This window comes from Aythya ferina (genome assembly GCF_964211825.1).
Source record: "Aythya ferina genome assembly, chromosome: 13".
Lineage (NCBI taxonomy): Eukaryota > Metazoa > Chordata > Aves > Anseriformes > Anatidae > Aythya > Aythya ferina.
In genome coordinates this window covers 13,779,355-13,800,295 of record NC_140311.1, presented here as the reverse complement: position 1 = coordinate 13,800,295, position 20,941 = coordinate 13,779,355, and the positions used below count along the sequence as shown (strand labels likewise).

The following is a 20,941-nucleotide window of genomic DNA, read 5'->3' as shown; positions in this document are numbered from 1 at the left end:
TCGTTACTTTTTTAATAATAAAAAGGGCAAATAAACATGTTTCCTTGAATTTTGACAAATTAAAGGGATTAGATTTCCCTGTAAATTCTGTATTGGACAACTGATGAGCAGCATTGATTGAATCAATGAACAAAACACAGGTTGTGTTTATCGAACTGTTTTGCATCCCTGCTCTCCCTGAGTGTTATATCTAAACTTAAGGAAATAATGGAAATTATTTACTGGAGTTATCTTGGAGAAAATGCTGCTCCCTGTGGCTGCTGTTCTCCTTTCGGCACTTTTTGGGTACGTACAGTCTTAAATAAAGACTTGCTGTTGTCCCGACTCAGCACAGCACTTAAATATCTGCTTAAATGTACTGAAGAAGGAAACCTCTCCCTATTCAGCAGAACACTGGAGCATATGTCAAGTTTTAAGCACATCAATCAGTTGTAGGTTCTTGTCTGAGTACAGGCTGATCTGGGTAGCTGTGTCCTCTTGGTCCCTTTGTGCAGGGGAAATGAACTCGTGTCATCTTAGCACGAGCCACAGCAGGTCCGGTGCCGGAGGATGAGCCTGCATAGCCAAGGCCACGTGTTTTGTCCACGTGAAGCTAGACTGCTCCTTAGAAATGGATGCTGGATTTCATCCTTTTTCTTACCTGAGAGAAAAGATAAAGACATAGTTGCTCAGGAAACTGAAGGGTAAGAAATGATAGTCTGTAGAAAAAATTTTGGAGGGTGAGTTGGGGAGTTGGCAAGTGCCAAAGTCAGCAAGAAGCAGCAGCATGTGGGAGAGGTCACTGCCTTCCTCTGGAGCCAGCAGATCGCTGGGAGGAGGCAGGAACATTTCGTGGTCCATCTCTGATGCTGAAGCAAACAATTGGCTGTTTCCCTTTATCACCATGGGACGGTGACCTAAAGAACCAAATGTCCTCTGAATGTTTTTTTACCTTCCTGCTCTTCTCTCAAAGCAGCGCACCGGTGTGGTGCCAACTATTCTGGCCATCCTAAAACCCAATATTAAACAGAAATGCTCACTGTGCCAGCAGGGGGGCCATGGCCATAACAATTACTTTGTTCCATCTCACCCCCTGCTTAGTTCCCACTAGCCTGGATGTTGCTGCCCCATAACGTTTGGTTCCACTCCTCAGGCTCCTGGTGTAACAGCCCCTCCTCTACCAGCCGAGACGCGGCAGCTTGCCTGTGTGACAGCCAGCTGGCTGAAAAGGCTCAGAGGTTAATTTTTTTATCCTCTATTTCACTGACTTCATTCCCTAAAGCATTTTGCTGGGGGACTTGAAACAATTGCTGCTGCTTTTTGTACTTTTTCATAAGAGTAAATAAGAATGACTGCATAAGGCTGAAGGGCAGCCTCGTCTGGAGCAAAAGGGGACGAGGACAGGCAAAATTGGAAGACACATTTCTGCTAAAAAGAGAAGGCAAGTCATTAGCAAATAGTCCTCAGACAGGTACACATCATCCTGCCTCCAGATGTCAGATGGGGATACAAGGCCTAGGCTTCTGCAGGATGCAGCTAATGAAAGGAAACCCCAGTTTTCTTTCAAGCATGGACAAGATGGGCCAGAAAGCTGCAGCCCCTTCTCTTGTGTACTGCTCCCTTCAAAGAAAGCATATGCATATGGAGCATCCCCTTATCAGCTCACTGACAGCCCAGATTAGGCCGTGGCAGACGAGCACTTTGGCTCTGGATGCCAGCAGCAGGTAGTTACAATCTGAAATAAAACTTCTCAAATTTGCCGCTCCTCACAGTTCCCTGGAGGCTGGCAGCTTCACATGTGGTGTCCTGCCTCCAACTCCTGTGCTAATTTTCCTGGACTGTTTTTTAGCTTGTATGGTGCTAAGAGAGCCTTTATCCCTGCGCTTTTCTTAAATCAATGCCTTAAAATGCATGGAAATGAGATTTTCAAAAGGATCTCAGTCAGGGCAAGGCAGCTGTCAAGCTGCTTCTGGAAATCCTGCTAAGCATCTGTCTTCATTGCAGGTGAAAAGCAAAAACCCCTGACTTTCAATTACACCTGAGCCCTCGATGACTAGGGCTTTTGAAACCCTGCCCTCAAGGCAGCTCTGAAAACGGAGTAAAGGATTTTAGGTTATTTGGGGCTGCTTCTGGATGTCTTTTTTGGAAGGAAGTTACTCTGGGAGATTTTGCTTTGATTGATCTGTTTGTGTTTGGATTTTTCTGTTTAGTTTCCCAAAAGGCACTTGGAACATCTGATAATTCTTTATCAACACCGTTTCAGCCTCGTGTGTGTGTTAGTTTTGTTCTTCTCTTTTTGTGCGAGCCCCAGTCAATAGCCAAGCCTACAAGCAGCGCATGGGCTGGGTCATGAGCCTGGTGTTTAAATGAGAAGTGGCTGTGGCTGCACGCAATGACAGCAATGCACAGGCTTGTGTTCTTGGCAACAAACTGTCTCGAGGTTTGCTTGGGTTTGTTTCATGTTTGGGATTTTGCTGCTTGTTGTTAGTCAGTGTTATTTTGGGTACTTTTTAGATCTGCTATTTGCTCGCTTGAGCGAGACAGAAGAGCACAAATAGCTCATGGCTGTGTGCTCGGTGATGTCTCAGGGCATAAGAAATAAGAGCAGAGCAGGAAAGAAGGTTGGAATTCAGATCGTAAACTACAGAGGGCAAAACAAGACCTAAAGATCTTTCGCGTGTTTCTTGTCAAAGTTTTTACTTGGCTCTTTCTTATTGTTGAAGACTTGCCTCGGCGAAAGAGCTCTGATATGAGGGAGCAGCCAACTTGCTGTACGTCATGTACCACCATTTGTTATTTCCTACACATCAGGACAGCTGCCAGAACATCATTTTAGTTGCTCGCATATGCTGGTCATACCAGAGCCCTACTTGAGAGAAGAGCACCTCCATTAGACTTTTTTTTTTATACAAACTTGGAGAATAAAACAGTCTAGTAAAAAATAATGTATACGTATGTGTTTTAAAATGCTGTTAAACTGATTGGAAATGTCTGGAGGCTAGTTAGGTTTGATTTTGCTGTAAATTTATCTTATTACAGCAATTATTATCACTGCATAAAGCAGGTTTCTTTCTGTATTAATTTCGTTAAAAATGCTGTCGGTTCATTAATTCCGAGCTGATCTTTAATTATGCAAATGTTTGTAGGGGTCATATCTGGTCATAAATCTACTGGCTGCTGGAATAGAGCTTTGAAACGCAGGGTTTTCTGTATATTTTTTGTTTCCAGAGAAAATAATTGCTTTTGAATGTATGTTATTTTCACTCCATCCAGTAATGCTCAAAATAGTCACTGGATGCCATAAGACTGTTATCTAAATCAGGGTGGCATGATTTGGCACACAGCAAAGCTTGTGTTCTGCAGGATAACCTGGTGAAAGAGGAGGTAAAATAAGCCCAGGTATAGCAATTAGCACTGACTATATACATCTTGTTGTCCTAAAGAAAATAAGGAAGAAAATAAGGCTGGGAAATGGCAAGGAAAAAATAAAGGAGGGAGGTAATAATGCACCTGAGGTTTTTGTGATTTTTTTTTTTTTCTAAATCCAGTGAGGGGTAAATCTGTGAAGGATTTCACAGTGTGGCATTAGCAGGTAACAGGAGCAGATGCTGAAGACCCTGATGTTGCCAAGTGGTGCTGCAGTCCCTTGACCTGTGCTGAGAGGGACCTGGAAAAAACCCTCGTGAAGGTGGCTGACGTGGGGATATACCTGGCACTGCCAGATGCCTCCGGCCTCCTTTAGGAAGCCATCCCAGCTGGGGCACGGCTGAGCCCTAGCAGCATCCTCCTGTGTGTGGTGCCAGCTGGGCAGTGCAGGCTGATGAACCAAAAAAAGGAGAATTGCACTTGAATAAATCAGCAAAGTTCGGAGCTGGCTGGGTTTATTGGGGTGTTTCTGAGTAGACATAAGGTTGTGGGTAGAGCAGCTGGCAAGGACAACTGCAACCACAGCATTAAAGCTCTTCCTAATTGCTGTGGAAGACAAAGGAAGGTGGATCTCTGCAGGAGAGAATTAGGCTTGGGTTTGTGATGGGAGGAAGGAGGAAAAGAGAACTGGGAGATCGGGAAAGTGCAAGGGGTATAGCAAGTAGGTGACTACGGCAGTGAGTGTTGGAGACTGTCCTTTACTCCCTGGTCTCAAGATGTGAACGTGGTTGGTGTGTACTCTAGTCATCGTGCTTCACGGGATAAGGGGAAGGATGGAGGTAGAGCAAAAAGGGTGGAAGGCAGAATGGAAACTGAAAGGAAGAAGCTATGAAATGAGGGCCAGAGGAAATGGTGAGAAGAGGGATAATGAAGTTACGAAAGTGGGTCAGGCAGAAAGGAGAGAGCAGAGAGTTGAATGAACCTAGCAGAAACCAAGGGATAGAAGCAGAAAGGAGCAAAGTGAGAAATGAAAAGGAGACAGCGCAGCACCAGCCCTCGCATCTGATGGTGTGGTTGGTCGAGTGCCTTGTTTTTATTGTATTACTCAATCTTATGAATGAGACTACAATTGCATTTCAGGGGTTGTAAGTTTAGATGGTAAGTGTGGATGCCCTATTAGGGTGTGGAAAATGGCTCTGAATCGTGGAAAGTGGGCTGCTTTGTGAGTCCTGATCTATCGGAGCATCCAAATACAGGATTTGAATCTGAATTGGGGCGGTCTCGTTGCCTGGTTTCCGGAGTCAACAGCTTCCCTTATTTAACACCAAACTTTTCAACATCAGTATTCATTGCTCACCACGTCAGTCCAGGACAAGTGGCCGAGCAGCAATTTTTCAATCAGCCAGGTGATGCTGAACCACGGCACGCACATCCCACGAGCTGCCTTGCAACGCTCAGCGCGTCGCAGCGAGTTTGTATCTGCAGCATCCGTCAGGTTTGACCCTGGCGCAGACAAGGTGGGAGATCTCGGCATGAGGAGGAATTACCTGCTGCCGGAATAGGGAATTGATGAAGTCGTCTTTTGAACCAGTGTGATACTGTTGGCTCAGAAGTAGTGACTGCAGGCACCCGTGACTCCTTACCTAAACCTTCGATTGACTGAAACCTTTTAAGCACAACCTTGTGAACGTAACAAAGATAAAAACAACCCGCCTCATTCAGGGAGCACCTGGCACGGGATGCTCGGCGGAGAGCTGGGGCTCAGCCTCAGGATTTGGGTCTCAGACTGCCAGAGTGGCCTCGAGCAGGCTGTTTGTCACTGTCCCCACCCTGCAGTCCCTCAGCACAGCCAACTTTGCTGAGCCCAGCACCAGGGGGGCTCCTCCATGTGCTGCTGGGCTCTGCCCCGTGCTGAGCATCAGGGAGGGGTGAGGAGGATGGTTTTGCAAGGGGCTCGGAGAAAATTGACGTCCTCTGCAAGCTATAGATAGAAGCTGCCACACACACAGGCTGTTTTTCATGAGTCAAGGTCTACGGTGCTCCTGGCACTTGTTTTGTGGATAAATTGCAGGCGTCAGCTCTGTGTCCCATATCTTCTTATCCAGGGTGTCCTTCCAAAGGAAGAGGAAGAGTGCTCCTTGCTTTGTGGTTGTATGCCATCCAGCCTGGCTTACCAGAGGAGTTTAAATCACTCTGCTGCTCTTTGGCTGGTTTCTAGCATTTGTAAAAGACATTGGAGCACTAACGAGTCAGATTCGATCCTGCAGGCAGGCAAAGGGTGCCGTTACTGAGTTACTCAGCGGAGACCTCACTGCTCTCTGCAACTGCCTGGAAGGAAGGGGTGGGGAGCTGGGGGGTGGCCTCTGCTCACAGGTAACCAGTGATAGGACTAGGGAACGGCCTCAAGTTGTGCCAGGGGAGGTTTAGGTTGGAAATCAGGAGAAGTTTATTCTCAGGAGGAGTGGAAGCATTGGGACGGGTTGCCCAGGGAGGTGGTAGAGTCACCATCCCTGGGGGTGTTCAAGGAAAGGTTGGACCTGGTGCTTGGGGACATGGTTTAGTGGTGACATTGGTTGTAGGGGGTTGGTTGGAGCAGGTGATCTTGGAGGTGAGCGCCCTGCCTGTGTAAGCAGCCCTGCACTGGGTGCCCATGCAGTGCAGGCACCAAGCGCAGCCCCGCAGCCTCCACCCCTGGTGATTCATTAGGAAATGGGTTTGTATGGCCACGCTGAACTTCTGGCACCACAGGGACTGGTTGGGGACCACTTTCACACATCTGTGAGTCCCCAGGGATGTGAGCAAACAGCAGCTTTTCCCCAGCAAAGAGCCAAACCCTTCATGTTTTTTGTTCCCTGTGAATCCATCAAGAGATTCACGTTACCATGACAGAAGTCTGGCCCTCTGCTTTTGGGAATGGTGTAGCCCTCCTCCAGTCACTATATAATTTGGACAATCAGGCTGAAATTGAGCGAGGAGGCTGTGAGAGGATGTTACCACTGCACTGGCTTCTGTTTCTGTTATTGTTTCTTTCAATTTCTTAGAGAAGTGCCAATGGTTTGGGGCTTTGATTGATTAGAAGCCTCCCACTATGGTGCAAGGAGATGCTAAAGCATTGATCAAGCTTGTTGTGAGTGGAGCTGTATCTGGCACAAAAACACAAAAGAATTGGAAAAAAAATGAATGTTTCAAGCTGTAGCAAAAAAATCACAAAAAGCAAAGGATTCACAAATGACTTTGATGGCCGTCAGATGGGTAATTTGCTCTGGGAGCAAAACCTGATGTGCTGGAAGAACAGAGCAGCAGCAGAACATCAGGGAACATGGACTGTGCAGGGCACCCCTGAATGGATGCTGGCAAATAAACCAAGAAATACACTCTCTTGTTCAAAGTGAAAAAGAAAAAATAATCAGTATTTTTCATGAGTCAAAAAAAAAAAATCCCTGAAAAATTGCTTTGGAATAAGCCAGATCTTATGGTCTGTGAACAGCTTTTGTTTTCTGTGCTGGTCAGTCATCTAGCCTTGGCGTTTGGGTTGTTAAAGGATTGAAGAACTTTTAGGTATTTTAAGCTTCATTTATTTGATGCTTGGAGCATGACTTTTTTAAGGGAGCCTGTGCTGCAGTATTTGTCATTCTCTTTCAAGGCATGTCAGGCCCACAGTAAGCACATTCAGAACCATGCCAGGCTAATTTATTTTGCAGACCCTTCCTCCACCCTCAGCCAGGACTCGTACCCCCAGCATTCAGCTCTTTTGCTTGAATAATTGCGTTTCTGTGGATTCTCCTTCTCGGAAGAAAAAAGAGATATTAAAATGTACGATGGAGTTCACGCAGATTTATTGTGAAAACAGTCGCATGAAAACTGTACAATAAGATTTAGCAATAAATGTCATTCCTATTGCCAGCGGTTGTGTCTTATCAGCTGGGTTTGCAACAAGCCTGCCTGATTGACGGAGTAAGGAAAAAAGGTAAAGCAGAGACTGCTGCTGGGACCGGAGGCTTTCCTTCCCAAGGTGACCCCAGCGATGCAGTAGGCGCAGGGATGTCTGTGAGCAGCCTTTTCTAATTTCTCTCCTCGTGTCTTGAAACATTCTCTTAAACGTTAATTCATTAGAAATCTCTCTAATCATTTTCTCCGTTTCTCAGCAAATTATTTTACTAAGTGAAGTTGCAGGTGAAACAGGAACAGGTTTAAGCAGAAACCATTTATAAATTGAAAACTTTCAGGCTAGTATTCATTCTAGGAACTTTGATGTGATTAATTAAATGATGCTAGGGGAAATTTTCTTTAATTAGAAATTAGTAGTGGGAACATTTAGTGTTGTGTGGAATATGGACTGGGTCCTGCTGTCACAGAGGAGTGGGAGAGTTAGAGAGCAGGGGCTGCCTCGGTGAGCTAGAGAGGAGCGGGACGTCCCCATCAGCTCGGGGAGTAGAAGGATGGTGTGCCAGAGTTTGGGCTTGGATGGGACCTGGGGGTGTCACCAAGCCCCAGGCCTTTTCCCCCCCAAGACAGATCAGCCCAAGCCAGGCGTGCGTCGTTGTGCTACGGTGAGAGGCGGTGGCTGTTCCTGCAGTGCCAACGCTGTCACCTCCGTCTGATCAGCGGTGGGTTCACAGGTGAGCTGGACTGGGGGGCTTTTCAGTCCTGGGCTCAGAGCTGGAAATATGAATCTCCTCTAACTGAAGGTTGCCCTTGGCCATGTTAGTTTATGCTGGTGTTTTTCCCTGGCAGCAGAGCGGGGACACAGGCTGTCCCGGTACAGGGACCGGGTTCATTTACTACAGGAGCTGCATGCCATAGCTGTTCTCTTAGTTCTTCCTATTTGTACAGAAAACTTTATTTCTTCAGAACAGTTACATTACCTCAGGATATTTACTCTGCGAGTATAGAAATTTTAGCTTCACCTTATTTTCATTACCTCGGGGGGTTGATTATTTATTTTTATTTAAAGTAAAAATGTGCTGGCTCGAGGAACAGCACGCCCTGCAATATATTTTGCCCGTAACACTTAATGCCCAGCACGGTGTGCCAAGGAAAGGGCATATTCTGTCAAGGCTGCTGGGCCCCATCTAGCCATTTTTCTTTTTCACATTGCTGCGATTGTCTTTTTCCATTAAAATCAAACGTGGACCGAGCAGCGACATGCCAGGAATCGCTAAGTGGTATTTAAATCGACGTCTGTCGTGCCTCTGAGGCAAGCAGCGCAGAAGACCTCACAGCTGGCATTCGGCGTGTTGGGAAGACGTGAGATGGATGCAGCCACAGGCCCTGAATCTCCCCATCACCCGTGGTGGGCGCGCAGCACCTCGCAGGGTGCTCCCATCACAGCATGGTTTGTGGGACACCTGCGAGTCGGACTCTTCACCAGCTGATGAGGCTGGAAACTTTCCTGTGACACTGGTCAGTGTTGGAGGATATGGAGATGGCTGTGAATACCCACTTGGCCTCGTGGTCTGGACATTTGAGCTCGTTGTGTGAATCTGTGAGCGTCAGCACGTGTACGGTGGCCAGCTGTGGTGCCGGGGTTCGTGGTGAATGCGGGGATAATGAAAGGTTCTGCGACACGGCTTCAGGATAAACACTCTGATTTCCTTTCCATTTCTGTCTCTTGCTATTTGAGAGACACAGACTCAAGTACGGTCTTTAAACATTTTCTGGCTGTATCCTAATGTTTGAAAAGGACTTGTAATTTTGGCTCTTGGAAACAATTTAAAGGCGTCTGATTTTCAGTGGCTGGGAATGCTGCGCTTCCTGCATAATCAGACTCTTTTGACATGTCTTAAATTGGGCACGGACAGAATGGATAGGCAAGTACAAGTAGTTGACTTAGCACAGCTCTGGGGGGTTAGGCAAAGGCGCTTAAACACCCAGCTCTGATATGCTCTGAGCGTGCACACAGCCAGTTATCACCTCTGGGCAGACAAGAGGTAAATGATTAAGGCACAATAAGTCAATCGTGTGAAACCATAAGGCCATGTTGAACCAAATGACAGGCTCCGAATGACTAGCCCTTCCTAAAAATTGTGTGCTTGTTGCTGAGTGTCAGAAGAGTCTCCTGCTGGCACTGAATAATGCCGGCTGGAATAATAAAACATTGCTTCTAAATATTGCAACATGCTTTGCATGTTTGATCCAAGTCCTGGAGGAGTCAGCAGATGTCTCCAGTGACATGAAACGAAGCCTGGCCTCCCATGTAGCTCCTCTACAGCTGCTTTGTAAGCTTGACCACCTATGCTGGATAAAAAAAAAAAAAAAACAAAGTGGGTGCAGCAGCTTATTTGCACACTAAGGGAGCGGGGATGGTTCTCCTGAATCTCCTGGCTTTTTTCTGTTTTTGTTTTGCGCAGACAGACACCCGTCTGTCGTGGCAGTCTAAGCACGGCAGTCTTTGACTACTCAGTACAACCAGCGCCCCAGCCAACCAAAAAGCCATGTATATGCTGAATTCTTGGAGAGAAAAGGAATCTGATTATTTTCCAAGTTCTCTTTTCTTTCTTCTGGAGGTGTTTTTGAACAGCTGAAAGGGAGAAGTTCTTTCCTGTACTGCCTGAGCGATGCTTTGAAGTTCGGCCCTTCGCCAAAAGCCTGTTGACAGCAACACAAGTGTTGGAGCTCACTGGCATCACGTATTGCTTGGGGATCTTTAAAAGCTCTCTGAACAGCTTACCAAGACTTCATTAACATTTGATTTCTACCTAAGTGAGGATGAAATTATCACTGTCTTTTTTTTTTTTTTTTTTTACAAGTGATTAGGCAGCAGTAAGTTTGGTGATTTACCTATCTACTAGGGCACACTCTTCTGTCTTGGAAGGCATCCCAGGAGTCTGACAAAGTAATCTTTTTTTTTTTTTTTTTTTAATAACCAATTTTATAACACCTTACATTGCCACCGTTTCCATACCCTCAAATCAATCGTGTAGCATCTTTGGGGGAAAAAAATGAAATGATGGCTAATTTGAGTTTCCTTTAACAGCTGTTTTCCTCTAGATGCAAATCCGCATCACTGTTCTTCAGGTTTACAATGATTCACTTTTATTCCCCAGTTTTATGTGGGGAGGTGTATCAGGCATTAAGTTTTCTCTTAGTCATTCTCTTTATAGCAGCCATGTCAATGTGTCTAACCCTCTCTTTTCTTGTTTTCCTCAGGCAACCCTCTGACTGTGGCCTGCAAAGCTTTCTTTGGATTCAGTGGAGAGTCAGGCCCCATGATCTACTGGATGAAAGGGGAAAAATTCATAGAAGAATTAGAAGGTCACATCAGAGAAGGCGAAATCAGGTACTTTTTGGAGTACTCAGTGTTAGAAATGTTGCATATTCCAAAAGCTTGTTTGTGGTTTGGTTTTGTTTTCAAAACACATTTTTAATTGTAAGTGGAAACAATTTTCTGTCTAAAGGCAGATGAATGACTTGGAGCCAGGGCAGTGTGAGTTGCATCCTTCCAGTGAGTAAACTTTAAAGACACAGTAGTTATCTATGTGCCTGAAAATCTGTCACCAGATTCCCCTGATAGTAGCTGAAACATCTCCTGAGTGTTCTGGGGGTCGATGTTAGTCCTGCATGGAAATGATGCTGTCCACTGCAGCCGACCCTTCTGGCAGGCTTTGCAAGATGACATTCGTTTCAGCATCAGTGTTAATCTCAAAGATGAATAGTCTCCTGTCAAAGTCACCCTACTTTTTCTCTCCTACTGAATGCGTTGTCTGCTTGTGATCCAGCTCTCTAGGACTTAACCAGGGCTTTCAGAGAGCAGCATTTGTTCCTCCTTGTTTACCATTTAAGAGATGGGTGTCACTGTGTGTGAAGTCAGATACAAAGATTGTGCAGGGCTTGTTCCAGATGCTGGTTATCATTTGCTGTACCAGTTTTAAAGAAAACAAATACTTGCATCTGCATGAATGTTCATGGAGTTTGCACGTAACAGCATCTTCTGATCTTCCCTGATGAATAATTACCTGATTAATAGCTCTTTGAGGAAAGACTAAGCTATGATTATACACTGGACAAGGTGGTCCCAGCTCGTATAGACAGATGATGTGAATGGATCATAAAGAAAACTAAGGTCTTGCATCTTCCATCGCGTGCTTTTTTTTCTTTTTTTCATGTTTTCTGAGTTGTTTCTTTCTTCTAACAGTGATTTTGGAGAGCAGGCAGAGAGATTCCATTGCTTTATCTCTGGATCAGTAATTTGCAGTTCACTCATTTAGCCACTGGTTATTAAGTTATACTAAAATAACTGACCTGGTGTTGCACCTTAATTGTGTACAGATGGAATTTATCATATTATTATCAGAATGGCTTTAAGTGTAAAATCCTCTTTTGGGCTTCCAACCACAAAATACAATTACATGAAACTTCTGCCATGGCACGTAATCAGCATTTAGCAGCACTGTGTCTTCTCTGGTATCTGAACAGAGTGGTTTTTGGTTTTGCTCTCCTTTCACATCAGAAGTACAGCTTGAGGTTTGTATTTAAAGAGCTCTCCAGCTCCAGGGATGTTCCAAATTTTTCCTTGATGTGCATTTCTGTTAGTGAAATCAAGTTTGAAAAAATTGCGTTTGTACTTCATTGCCCCCATCTCATTCCACATTCGTGTTTCAAATTAATTTTGCAATGACTCCTTTTCTCTCTCTGTTAAGATGCTTTGACTCTGTTTACAGACCCCTCGCTATTCAGCTTCTCTTCAGCAAAGCTGCTTCTCACACACCCAATCTCATGGACATCCCAGCCAGCAGTAAAAGCATCTACCACAACCTACTGCATCGTTACCAGCAGTGCCACAGTCCATCCCTTTTCTCATTTCGAAGTAGCTATAGCAACTGCAGGAGTAACTTTTTGCAAATGACTTTTTCATAGTAGCAGCTCTTGTTTGTGCATCCCGCTGCAGCTCTGCTGCTGCGGGGAAACGAAGCGGCACCGACTGTTCCATCAGCGCCCTGAGCCTGCCCGCATCTCCCACCCAGTCATATTTATTGATGGATTTCAAAAAATGTCATGTATGTTTCAAGTTTGATGAGCCATGGGAAGCTGGCTGGTTAGATGCTTTTCCCATCAGTGTGCTTGTACGTGACATTATCAGCACGTTGAGTTTTTAACGCTGAAAAACTACAAGTAGGTGGGGATTGCTACGAGCAGACCAAAATAAGCCATGGGTTGTTCCTTCAGCAAATATCTACCATTTTACTTCCCTGTGTTAAATTAGTTCACACATTTAAAAGTAAAGCCCTGAATTTTTTTTTGCTGTCCTTACCCTGGACACAACCATGGGGAGCACCCAGCCCTCACGTGCATGCTGGAGCATGCGTAATTACCAGGCAATTTTCCTGCTTTTATGAAAGCACTGAAATAAGGATGCATGTGACTTGAGCAATCCTATTAAAACCAAGCCCCCAGAACTGTTTGTTTTGGGGACAGGCTTCGCCGCAAGTACTACCGCAGCTCTGGCCTTGCGGTTATTTATTAGACCTCGTTAGAGAGCCTCATAATGAAAAGTAACCAGTCAGTACTGCAGGGTTGAGAGGTGACAACCCCTTCTCTAATGCACCTTCTTGCCTTCCCCTGAGCTAAGCTCTTCATATGTTAGAAATTCATAGGGGGAAAAGGAGAAAGATTTGCTTTTTCTAGGTGGGCTTTTCACAGCACTATTAAAATGTCATGTAAATTGACCCAGGGCTATTAGAGAAGGAATCAAAGCCTTTAAGCCTGCTTGCAGAGTTGTCCATTGCACCTAATGATATAAGGAGCCCACAGGAAATGTCAACACCGTCTCTTTGCCATAGCAAATAAATATTTTCAGGCGTATATCTTACTGTCCCAGCCACCTATGTGTTGCTTTTTTTCCTTCTTCGGATGGCACTGCAGAAGAGTTTGCAAATGACCGTAGCACCCAGTTTGTAGAGCATGTTTGTCTTTTCTTTTTTTCTTCTGTCTTCACCATTTTTAAAGTGCAAATAGTTTAACTCATTTGAGAGGCATGGAAATATGTGAATAGAGACATTTGGAACTGCAGCCTTATTTCCTCCTGCTGATTAATTTTACATTCTGCCTTTTCACCCGCAGAAGTCAACTGATGGGTGCAAAACACCCAGACAAGATGAGAACGTTGTACCCTGTTAGGAGGGGATGCTAAAGGAGGGAGGCAGAATTACCATCGCTGCCTGGCTGACGCGTTAGGTACTTTGCAGAGAAGTGAGGAAGTGACAGCTCCCTCCTGAAAAGCTCACACTATTTAAGTAGACAATTTATGGGCAGAGAATGAGGAACAGACTACTGGTAAAGACCAGAAGGAAGGACTAGAGTTCTTATCCCTGTTCACAGTCCAGATCCTCTATCTAAAAAAGAATTAAAGTTTCCTTTTTGCTAAGTCCCGATCAGTAAGAATTTGGAATCAATTATTTGGTCCAGCAAAGAGACCCAGCCAAAGCTTTCTTCAGGCCTTGCTATCTGTGGTCAGATAAAACCTGGCAATTGGAGGAGAATATGGTTTCAAAGCAAAAATATTTTATCTTCAGATTTGACTTAGTACATAAATGCAGAGAAAAATATGACGAAACGTTTGAAAAATCTGAAACATGGGATATTCTTCAAAGAAAACATTTGAATTATGACATTACAGTTCTTTTTAATTCACGTTTTCTTAACTGATAAATCATCAGTAGACAAAACGTTTTGTTTCAGAGCAAATAAATTGCTTCAGCTTGAACAAAAAGAAAGCATTGGGTATTTTTTTCACTTCACCCATCTCTTCTCTCTCTTCCTCCGTCCTGTTTATTGTGAGTTGTCAAGCACCACTGATTTCTGTATGTATTCAATGATGGAATTACTCTTACAGTTTGTTCATCAAACCAGAAAAAAAAGAGCCATTATTTTCTCAACTTGTCGGAACTGGCATGTGTTGGCAGTGTTACTGGCAAGGTTCCCACCAACCCAGATAAGGACAGAGCTTCATTTTCTGCATGTTCAGCAAATGTTATTGCTGCTTTAAGGTCTAACTTGTTGACGCTACATTCCTTTTCTTCCCCAAAAATACTGTGCTCCACTTTCTCTGAACCAACTGCAAAATGCAATGACCTAACGGCTGTGCACATGCTAAAAAATAAAATAAAATGTAGATTGGTGACTCTATTTCTGTGCAAATAATGTAGCACAAGCTGTAGAGGACTGGTTTTAGAAAAAAATAAAATAATAAAGGCAGGAAGATTTAACACCACCAGGAGCTTTTCTGCATGTTGCTACCAGCACAATGTTTAAGTTGTCTGTCAGCATTTTCCCAATACATCTCATTCTGAGATCTTTCTAGAGACGGCAATTAGCATGAAAAGAAGAAAAATCATATTCTTTTTTATGAAAGCTCCTTTTTAGCTGACCATATATTATTTAAATCTAGGCTAAAGGTTGATTATTTTAAATAGATTCAGAATAATAGTTTATTTTAATTGTAATGTCTTTGTAATTGTTACTGTGCATAAAATATGCTCATTATAATAAACACAAGACAATCTGCACATTCACAGAGTGCTCCAGATTAATGTCCCAGTTATCTTCTACGTTAATGATTTTGTTTGTTCCCTGCAGCATAATTTGTAGGCTAAAATTTGTAAAGCATATTGTTTACCAACAGAGAAGGAAGACTTCCCTGAGTTTAAAATATTTTGCTGTATAAATGGAATATTAATAGGTAAATGAGAATTGATTTATCTGATCCTCAGTGGTTTATGTTGATTTGAGTCTGCAGGCAGATTGGGCTGTCCTGGGAGGTTTCTTTCCTGTCCAGAAATGGTGAAAAATCAGACTTCCTTGCATTATTTTCAACACTAGGAGTCGGGGCCAGAATAATAATAATAAAAAAGCAGAAATACAGAAATAAGTGAGGGTGAATTTGCAGAAATGACGCAATCCAAGTTTCCAAATGCAACACACGTGCCTGTCCTTAAACTACTGTTTTTTCATTTGCCTTTTTTGCAAGTTACACAGCTGTAGTGAAAGAGGTAAATATTTGTGGGTGCTCCCAGTGTGTCTTCTGAGTTTCTGTCAGATCACAGAAGCCTTCAAAGGCAAAGTGCTGTATGAAATCTTTCTGTAGTATTTGGTTTGTAGCAGTCAGGCTTGCGTTTTTGAATTTCAGGTGCAACTCCCTCACATTTCTGATTAGTTTTCAAATGTGGAGATCTGTGTTTGTTATATGAAATTATGTACTGGGCATAAGAAAATGCTTGTGTTCATTAAAAACCCCAAACAGCTTTGGTTTGAGTAGAGAAATTTGGTATTTGTTGTTAATGAAAAATTTAAGCTCTCTGAGAGAAACAGTTTCCATCCAACACAAACAGTACTTTGGCTAATTACCCGTCTTCCCCTGTGCCTTTCCTCAATATCAGGAAGAAAGATTTATTTGGGGTAGTAAAATAAAGTAAAATACAGTTTTATCCATAGAGCCATGTTAGACTGCCAGCAGGACTATGTGCAATGGTGAGTTCATAAGCTTTGGACTGTGAGGGCATTGCACATTTTATGTTCATCCCCTTCCCTTTATGCAGCAGTACACTACCAGGATCAAATGAACCTGGCAGATTATACTTGAGATCACATTTCCTTGCTCAAAGGACCCATAACTTTCTTGAGCAACTGATAAGTCTTTTGAGAGAACAGTACATTTTATTTTCAGACTTATGTCATCAGAAAACACTTGGGTTTACTTTGCATTATTTTAATGTTGGTGTTAGAACAACGACACAAAAAGGCTATACCTCTGGCCTGAAACTCTGATAGAACTTTCTGTTCCTTACGGGGGAGTTTTATATGTCCCATTTGTGCTCTCAAAGGAGCAAAGAGCTCTTGGTTTTTATACTGTCCCCTTATAAAGTCAGGGTCTAGAGGAAAAAAAAAAAGGAAAATTCCAGAGTAGCATAGCTCCTTCCATTGATTTTCAAGATTGCATTAAAATGTAGTACAAGACGCAGCCTTTAAAATATTGCCTTATAATTTGCTCAGCCATGGCATATTTACTTCTCTGGAAAGTGAGTATTTATTGCTCCTTTTAAAATAGGAACTATTTTTAGCATGTTAATTCTGGGAGAGCCAAAGTAAACAAGCAGCGTGCAACTCTTGTGCTGACTGCCACATTCCTCCTGACTTGCCCCTGCTCCTCGCTGCAGACACGAGGGGAGAGAAAGGGGTTTGGTTGTTGTGAAAGTTGCATTTGCGAAGTCTCTTTCTTTCCAAGTTCTCCTTCAGGTGTGCAAGGAGGCTTGGAAAACTTTGTATCTTGTGCTTGACAAGTCATGGTTCTTGTGGGAATCTCTCACCCCGTATTCATTCAGCTAAGAGAAGGTTGTATCTTTCCTTTCAGACTCCTCAGAGAACATCTTGGAGAAAAAGAAGTTGAATTGACATTGATCTTTGACGCCGTAGAGGAGGCAGATCTGGCTAACTATACATGTCATGTGGAAAACAGGAATGGACGGAAACATGCCAGTGTTCTTCTGCGCAAGAAAGGTAATTCTCAGTATTTTATTCCTGTAATCTCGCTTGCCTCAGCAGCCATGGGTCAGCCAGTAGCAAAGGTCCTGCTGACCTGTCTGAGCCAGGCTGAGCTCCTGGGTGCTTATTGGAGCTGAAGTACATTTTTGCTATGGCTTCAGTTTACTATTTGCTGAAAAAAAGAATCGTGAACTGTTCTTTAGTGACTAGTGAATCAGCCTCACAGGTTTTTTAATGCTTGCCTGGAATACTGTCACTCATAAAGCCCCACTAAAATCAGTGGAAGTATTTTGGTCTAAACAACCTATGAATTTGACCCAGAGTTGACTGACTAGACCAGAGGTAATTGTGTGATAGAGTTAAAATGTCTGTTCCTTACAACAGGAACCTCAGCAGTGAGGTCAGATGTCCTCATACTTCTCCACTTCCTTAAACAGCTTCACTGTTTAAATGGAAATCTTTAAATAATTGCCATGCATTTTGATTTCTAACTGCAGAGGGGAATGAAAACATTGCAGTGGTAGCTACAAATCAATGGAGAATTACCTCATTGTTACATTACTTCGCTGGAGACAGTGCCTGGAATAGGGACTACCACTATTGACAAGTTATCTGTAGCAGAACAGGAACCATTTGGGTTTGAACGTGCCAAATTAAAAGGTGCTACCGTGCTGTTTGTAGAAGTTGTTATCGTAAGGCACAGTAGCGGTATCTCATTACAGTTCTTATCTTGTTAGTTCAATCACCTCTTCTATTTGTAAGTAGAGTGACGTTTGAATTTGACTGTAATCTCTGTAACATGAGTGTCTTAGGCAGCACCAAAGCTATAAGACAGTAACTGTTGGGAGAGCGAGGAAACATTACACACTCAGGGTACAAAAGTAATGTGAAACCATAGAGCTGTCAGCACAGAAGATAGACTAAAGAGTAAATAACGTTGTCCAGATCTCTGTTGTCATTTTTGGCTATAAATCATTTACCGAAAGAGAAAAAGAAATGTTTCCACAAGGCACACCTGCGAGAGCTGTTCCAGTCCTTCATGTGCTTTCAGACCACTGAGGCAAAGGACCCCCTTAGCAGCAGATTGTGGATTGCAGTGTTAGTGTTGGTTAAAAAAGCTGGTGGTCTCCATCACATCCTTGCAGCTAAATCCCACAGAGGTGTCCCTATTACAAGAAGGTTTAAATACACTGTTAGTACCTGAGCATGCTGAAGGTTGATCTCTGAGCCTAGGTAGATGTCACCATGGGACAAATGAACCAAGAGCCAGGTGAAGGAACAGGAAGACTAGCTCAGGCATCTCTAGATGGGTTTGAGACCAGGTTCACCAGCATCTTCAGTCTGGCAAAGAACCACAGTCAGCAGGTTCACATAAAGCCAAGTTGAATGCTAAGTGCTGTGTTTCGTGTACCCTCAGATAATCTGTATATAATTAAAGGTAAGGGAGAGATGGCATTGAGACCAAAAAAAAAACACAAACTAGTAGGGAGAGGAAATTTTGGGCTCAACAGCCTTTTCTACTATTCTTTCTTGTGAGCAGCAGGTTATGTGTGCAAAAGTACAGTATTCAGTCCTGCCAAAACTGGATCGACTCTGCTTACACGATCTCCTACACAAGAGTTTTATGTCCTCCCGGGAAGAAGGGTGTGTCATAGGCCATGCCCTATGTGTGATAGGGATAAAACACAATACAAACACCACAAAGCACCTTGAAAAACAAGGGCCTGCAGTTGTGATGCAGAACACACAGGAATGTTTATTTAACATATAAATTGACAGGGTGTCACAACTTTAATTAAGGAAACTGGTCATCATGATGAAGGATTAGCCTCTTTAGCGCCAAAAAGCATTCTACCTTTCCATCCACTGAACCTAATAAATACACAACTGATAGCATGTATATCTGTGTTGACACTGGTAAATGCTCAGCTGTGTTGCATATATTAGAATAACAAGCTAGGTTTATTTATAACAAGAAAATGCAGACATTTCAGAGCTCTGCTGAAATTATGGAAGAAGCAGTGCTGAATACAGAATTTGGAGGTGGAGAGGATCACTTCTCAGCCGCTATTTCATTTCTCTCTGAAATGTGACTGTAGAAAGCTTATATTCCCCTTGGGCATTCTTGATAGTTTATTTTCAAGCTATTAAAGTGCCATTTAAAATATCCCCAGTATTTTCACTATGTCCTTTGATGACCTGTCCCATTGGCTTGTGTTTTAAAGTATTAATTAAGTTCTTACTAATATTTGGCCAAACTTTTCCTTTCTGCAGCTTGATATAATTCTTATCCTAGCTTTTTTTTGGCTTGAGTAGAGTATTCATAAGCCAGGAAATACTAGTTTTACTGACCTGTGACAGGAATTAGGACAGGACTGGTAGAGGGCTGCTGACCAGCATCCTCTATGTCAAAGGATCGTGGATTCCTATAGCTGGGGCACTTGGAACAACAACAAGGAAGCACATCTCCTGGTCAGAGAAGTCTCTCTCCCTCTCAAGTCCTACCTGCTAAGGGCTGCTCTGTCCCTTTTGGGCAGGAGGTGTTGGCAGCTCACTTTTGGCTCCATCTTTCAACAGTGTTATAGGTTGTCTGCCCTTTTTAAGAATACAGGATGCTGTCTGATAGCCAGGAATGCTGCTATATTGATAGCCCCAGATCATGCATCATCACGTAGGATTTTTATTTTTGACTTAAAATGAACCAAATCCAGCTTTGCATTGTTTGCCCTCCATGCTTGAATTACATGGGATCACAATATACACCCACTTATTCTTAGCTGTGGAAATAGCTCAGGGTTCCCTTCAGATGAATTTGAAAACAGTCCAGTATTTTCCTGACTGAAGTCAAAGTACACTATAAAATAACTGTCCTGGAACATGAATAACTTGTCTGGAACTGCAGAGTAAAATCGAGCAGTGCTCCTAGTGGAAAGAAGCAGTGAATTTAGATAAAAGTAAATATTACAATTATGTTGGCTCAACGTTTATTTTCAAGGACGCTGCCTTTGTTCAAGACCTACAGGAAACTAAGATGTTTTTTGATGCTGATGTAATATTAAATTGTGAAGAACCTTCTGAAGTATATTTGTCTTTCACTTATTGGGTATTTAGGAGACTTCTAGTATTTTAAAGGCTATTATCCTCTATACGATCAGCTGTGGCTGGATCCTTCAAAAATATTTTAAGTTAGAACCTATCTGAATATTATTATTTATTAATTTTCAGCCACCATTATGGCACAAAGGCCAGCTTCAGCTCCTTTCCTAATGTTGCATTTACCTGACTGCCTTCCCCATTGATTTCAGTGAGGACTGCTTGAGGGGTAAGGCATTAATCAGAGGCAGAGACTAAGAGCTCAAACAGGCAAGAAAACGGAGTGCTTGTGGGGTTTCCTCCATTGCCCCCGCCTTGGAATAGAGATAAGGAGACCAGAAGTGAAGTCTGGAGTCTAGGAGAGTTACGGGGCAGAAAGACAAATAAAGGAGGAGGTGTAAAAGGGAGGTCAGTTCTACTTTTTGAGCTGGAATTAGTGTTTTCACTGCCATTTTGCTGCCACACCCTGCCATTGCCCAGGCAAGTGGCTTCAAGTCTGTGCTCCTGTGTGGGCTACGGATGACCTTCAGGACACAGCACAGGCAAAAATAGTCATTCAACAAACCCAGCTTTGCTGGGGGAGTAGACAAGTCACTGCCACGGATGGGCTGTTTGAGTCCTGTAACGTGCAACCGCTTCAAATGGTGCCAAATCAAAGAGGCAAACTCCAAAAGCGTGCAACATAATGTGCTCAGGGATTTGTCAACTGCTTAACTCCAGGTGTTCATTGCCCAGCAAGTGGATCATAGATCAGAGAATACAACGGGCTCTGTTCCTGGACTTTATTCTGCAAGGTAGCATAGGTCAGCTGCAATGTTCAGAATTGAATGGCCTTCATCCTTTTCTCTCCTTCCCAGCTGTCAGTTCTGCCATCATCCCAATCTCCTAGTAGAAAAGTTTCAGTACAAGAAAGGTTTTCTTTTTCTCTTTTTTTTTCCTCCACTGAAAAGTAATTTTGACCAACTCTGTTCTCTATTTGACCAGATTTCTCCCCAGAGCATATGCTAACTTTATCTTGCAGTGTAAT

General features: G+C 43.3%; 1 protein-coding gene across 20 annotated transcripts in view; it reads left to right on the top strand.

The window, feature by feature from the left end:
* The window catches only part of IL1RAPL2 (interleukin 1 receptor accessory protein like 2), a 391,415-nt gene that overhangs the window by 352,455 nt on the left and 18,019 nt on the right, over positions 1-20,941 (top strand). For all 20 annotated transcript variants that reach the window (XM_084534704.1, XM_084534717.1, XM_084534715.1 and 17 more), the window contains 2 exons: positions 10,495-10,624; positions 16,691-16,836. In XM_084534704.1, the coding sequence (XP_084390830.1) occupies positions 10,495-10,624; positions 16,691-16,836 (276 nt within the window). The remainder of the gene's footprint in view (positions 1-10,494; positions 10,625-16,690; positions 16,837-20,941) is intronic.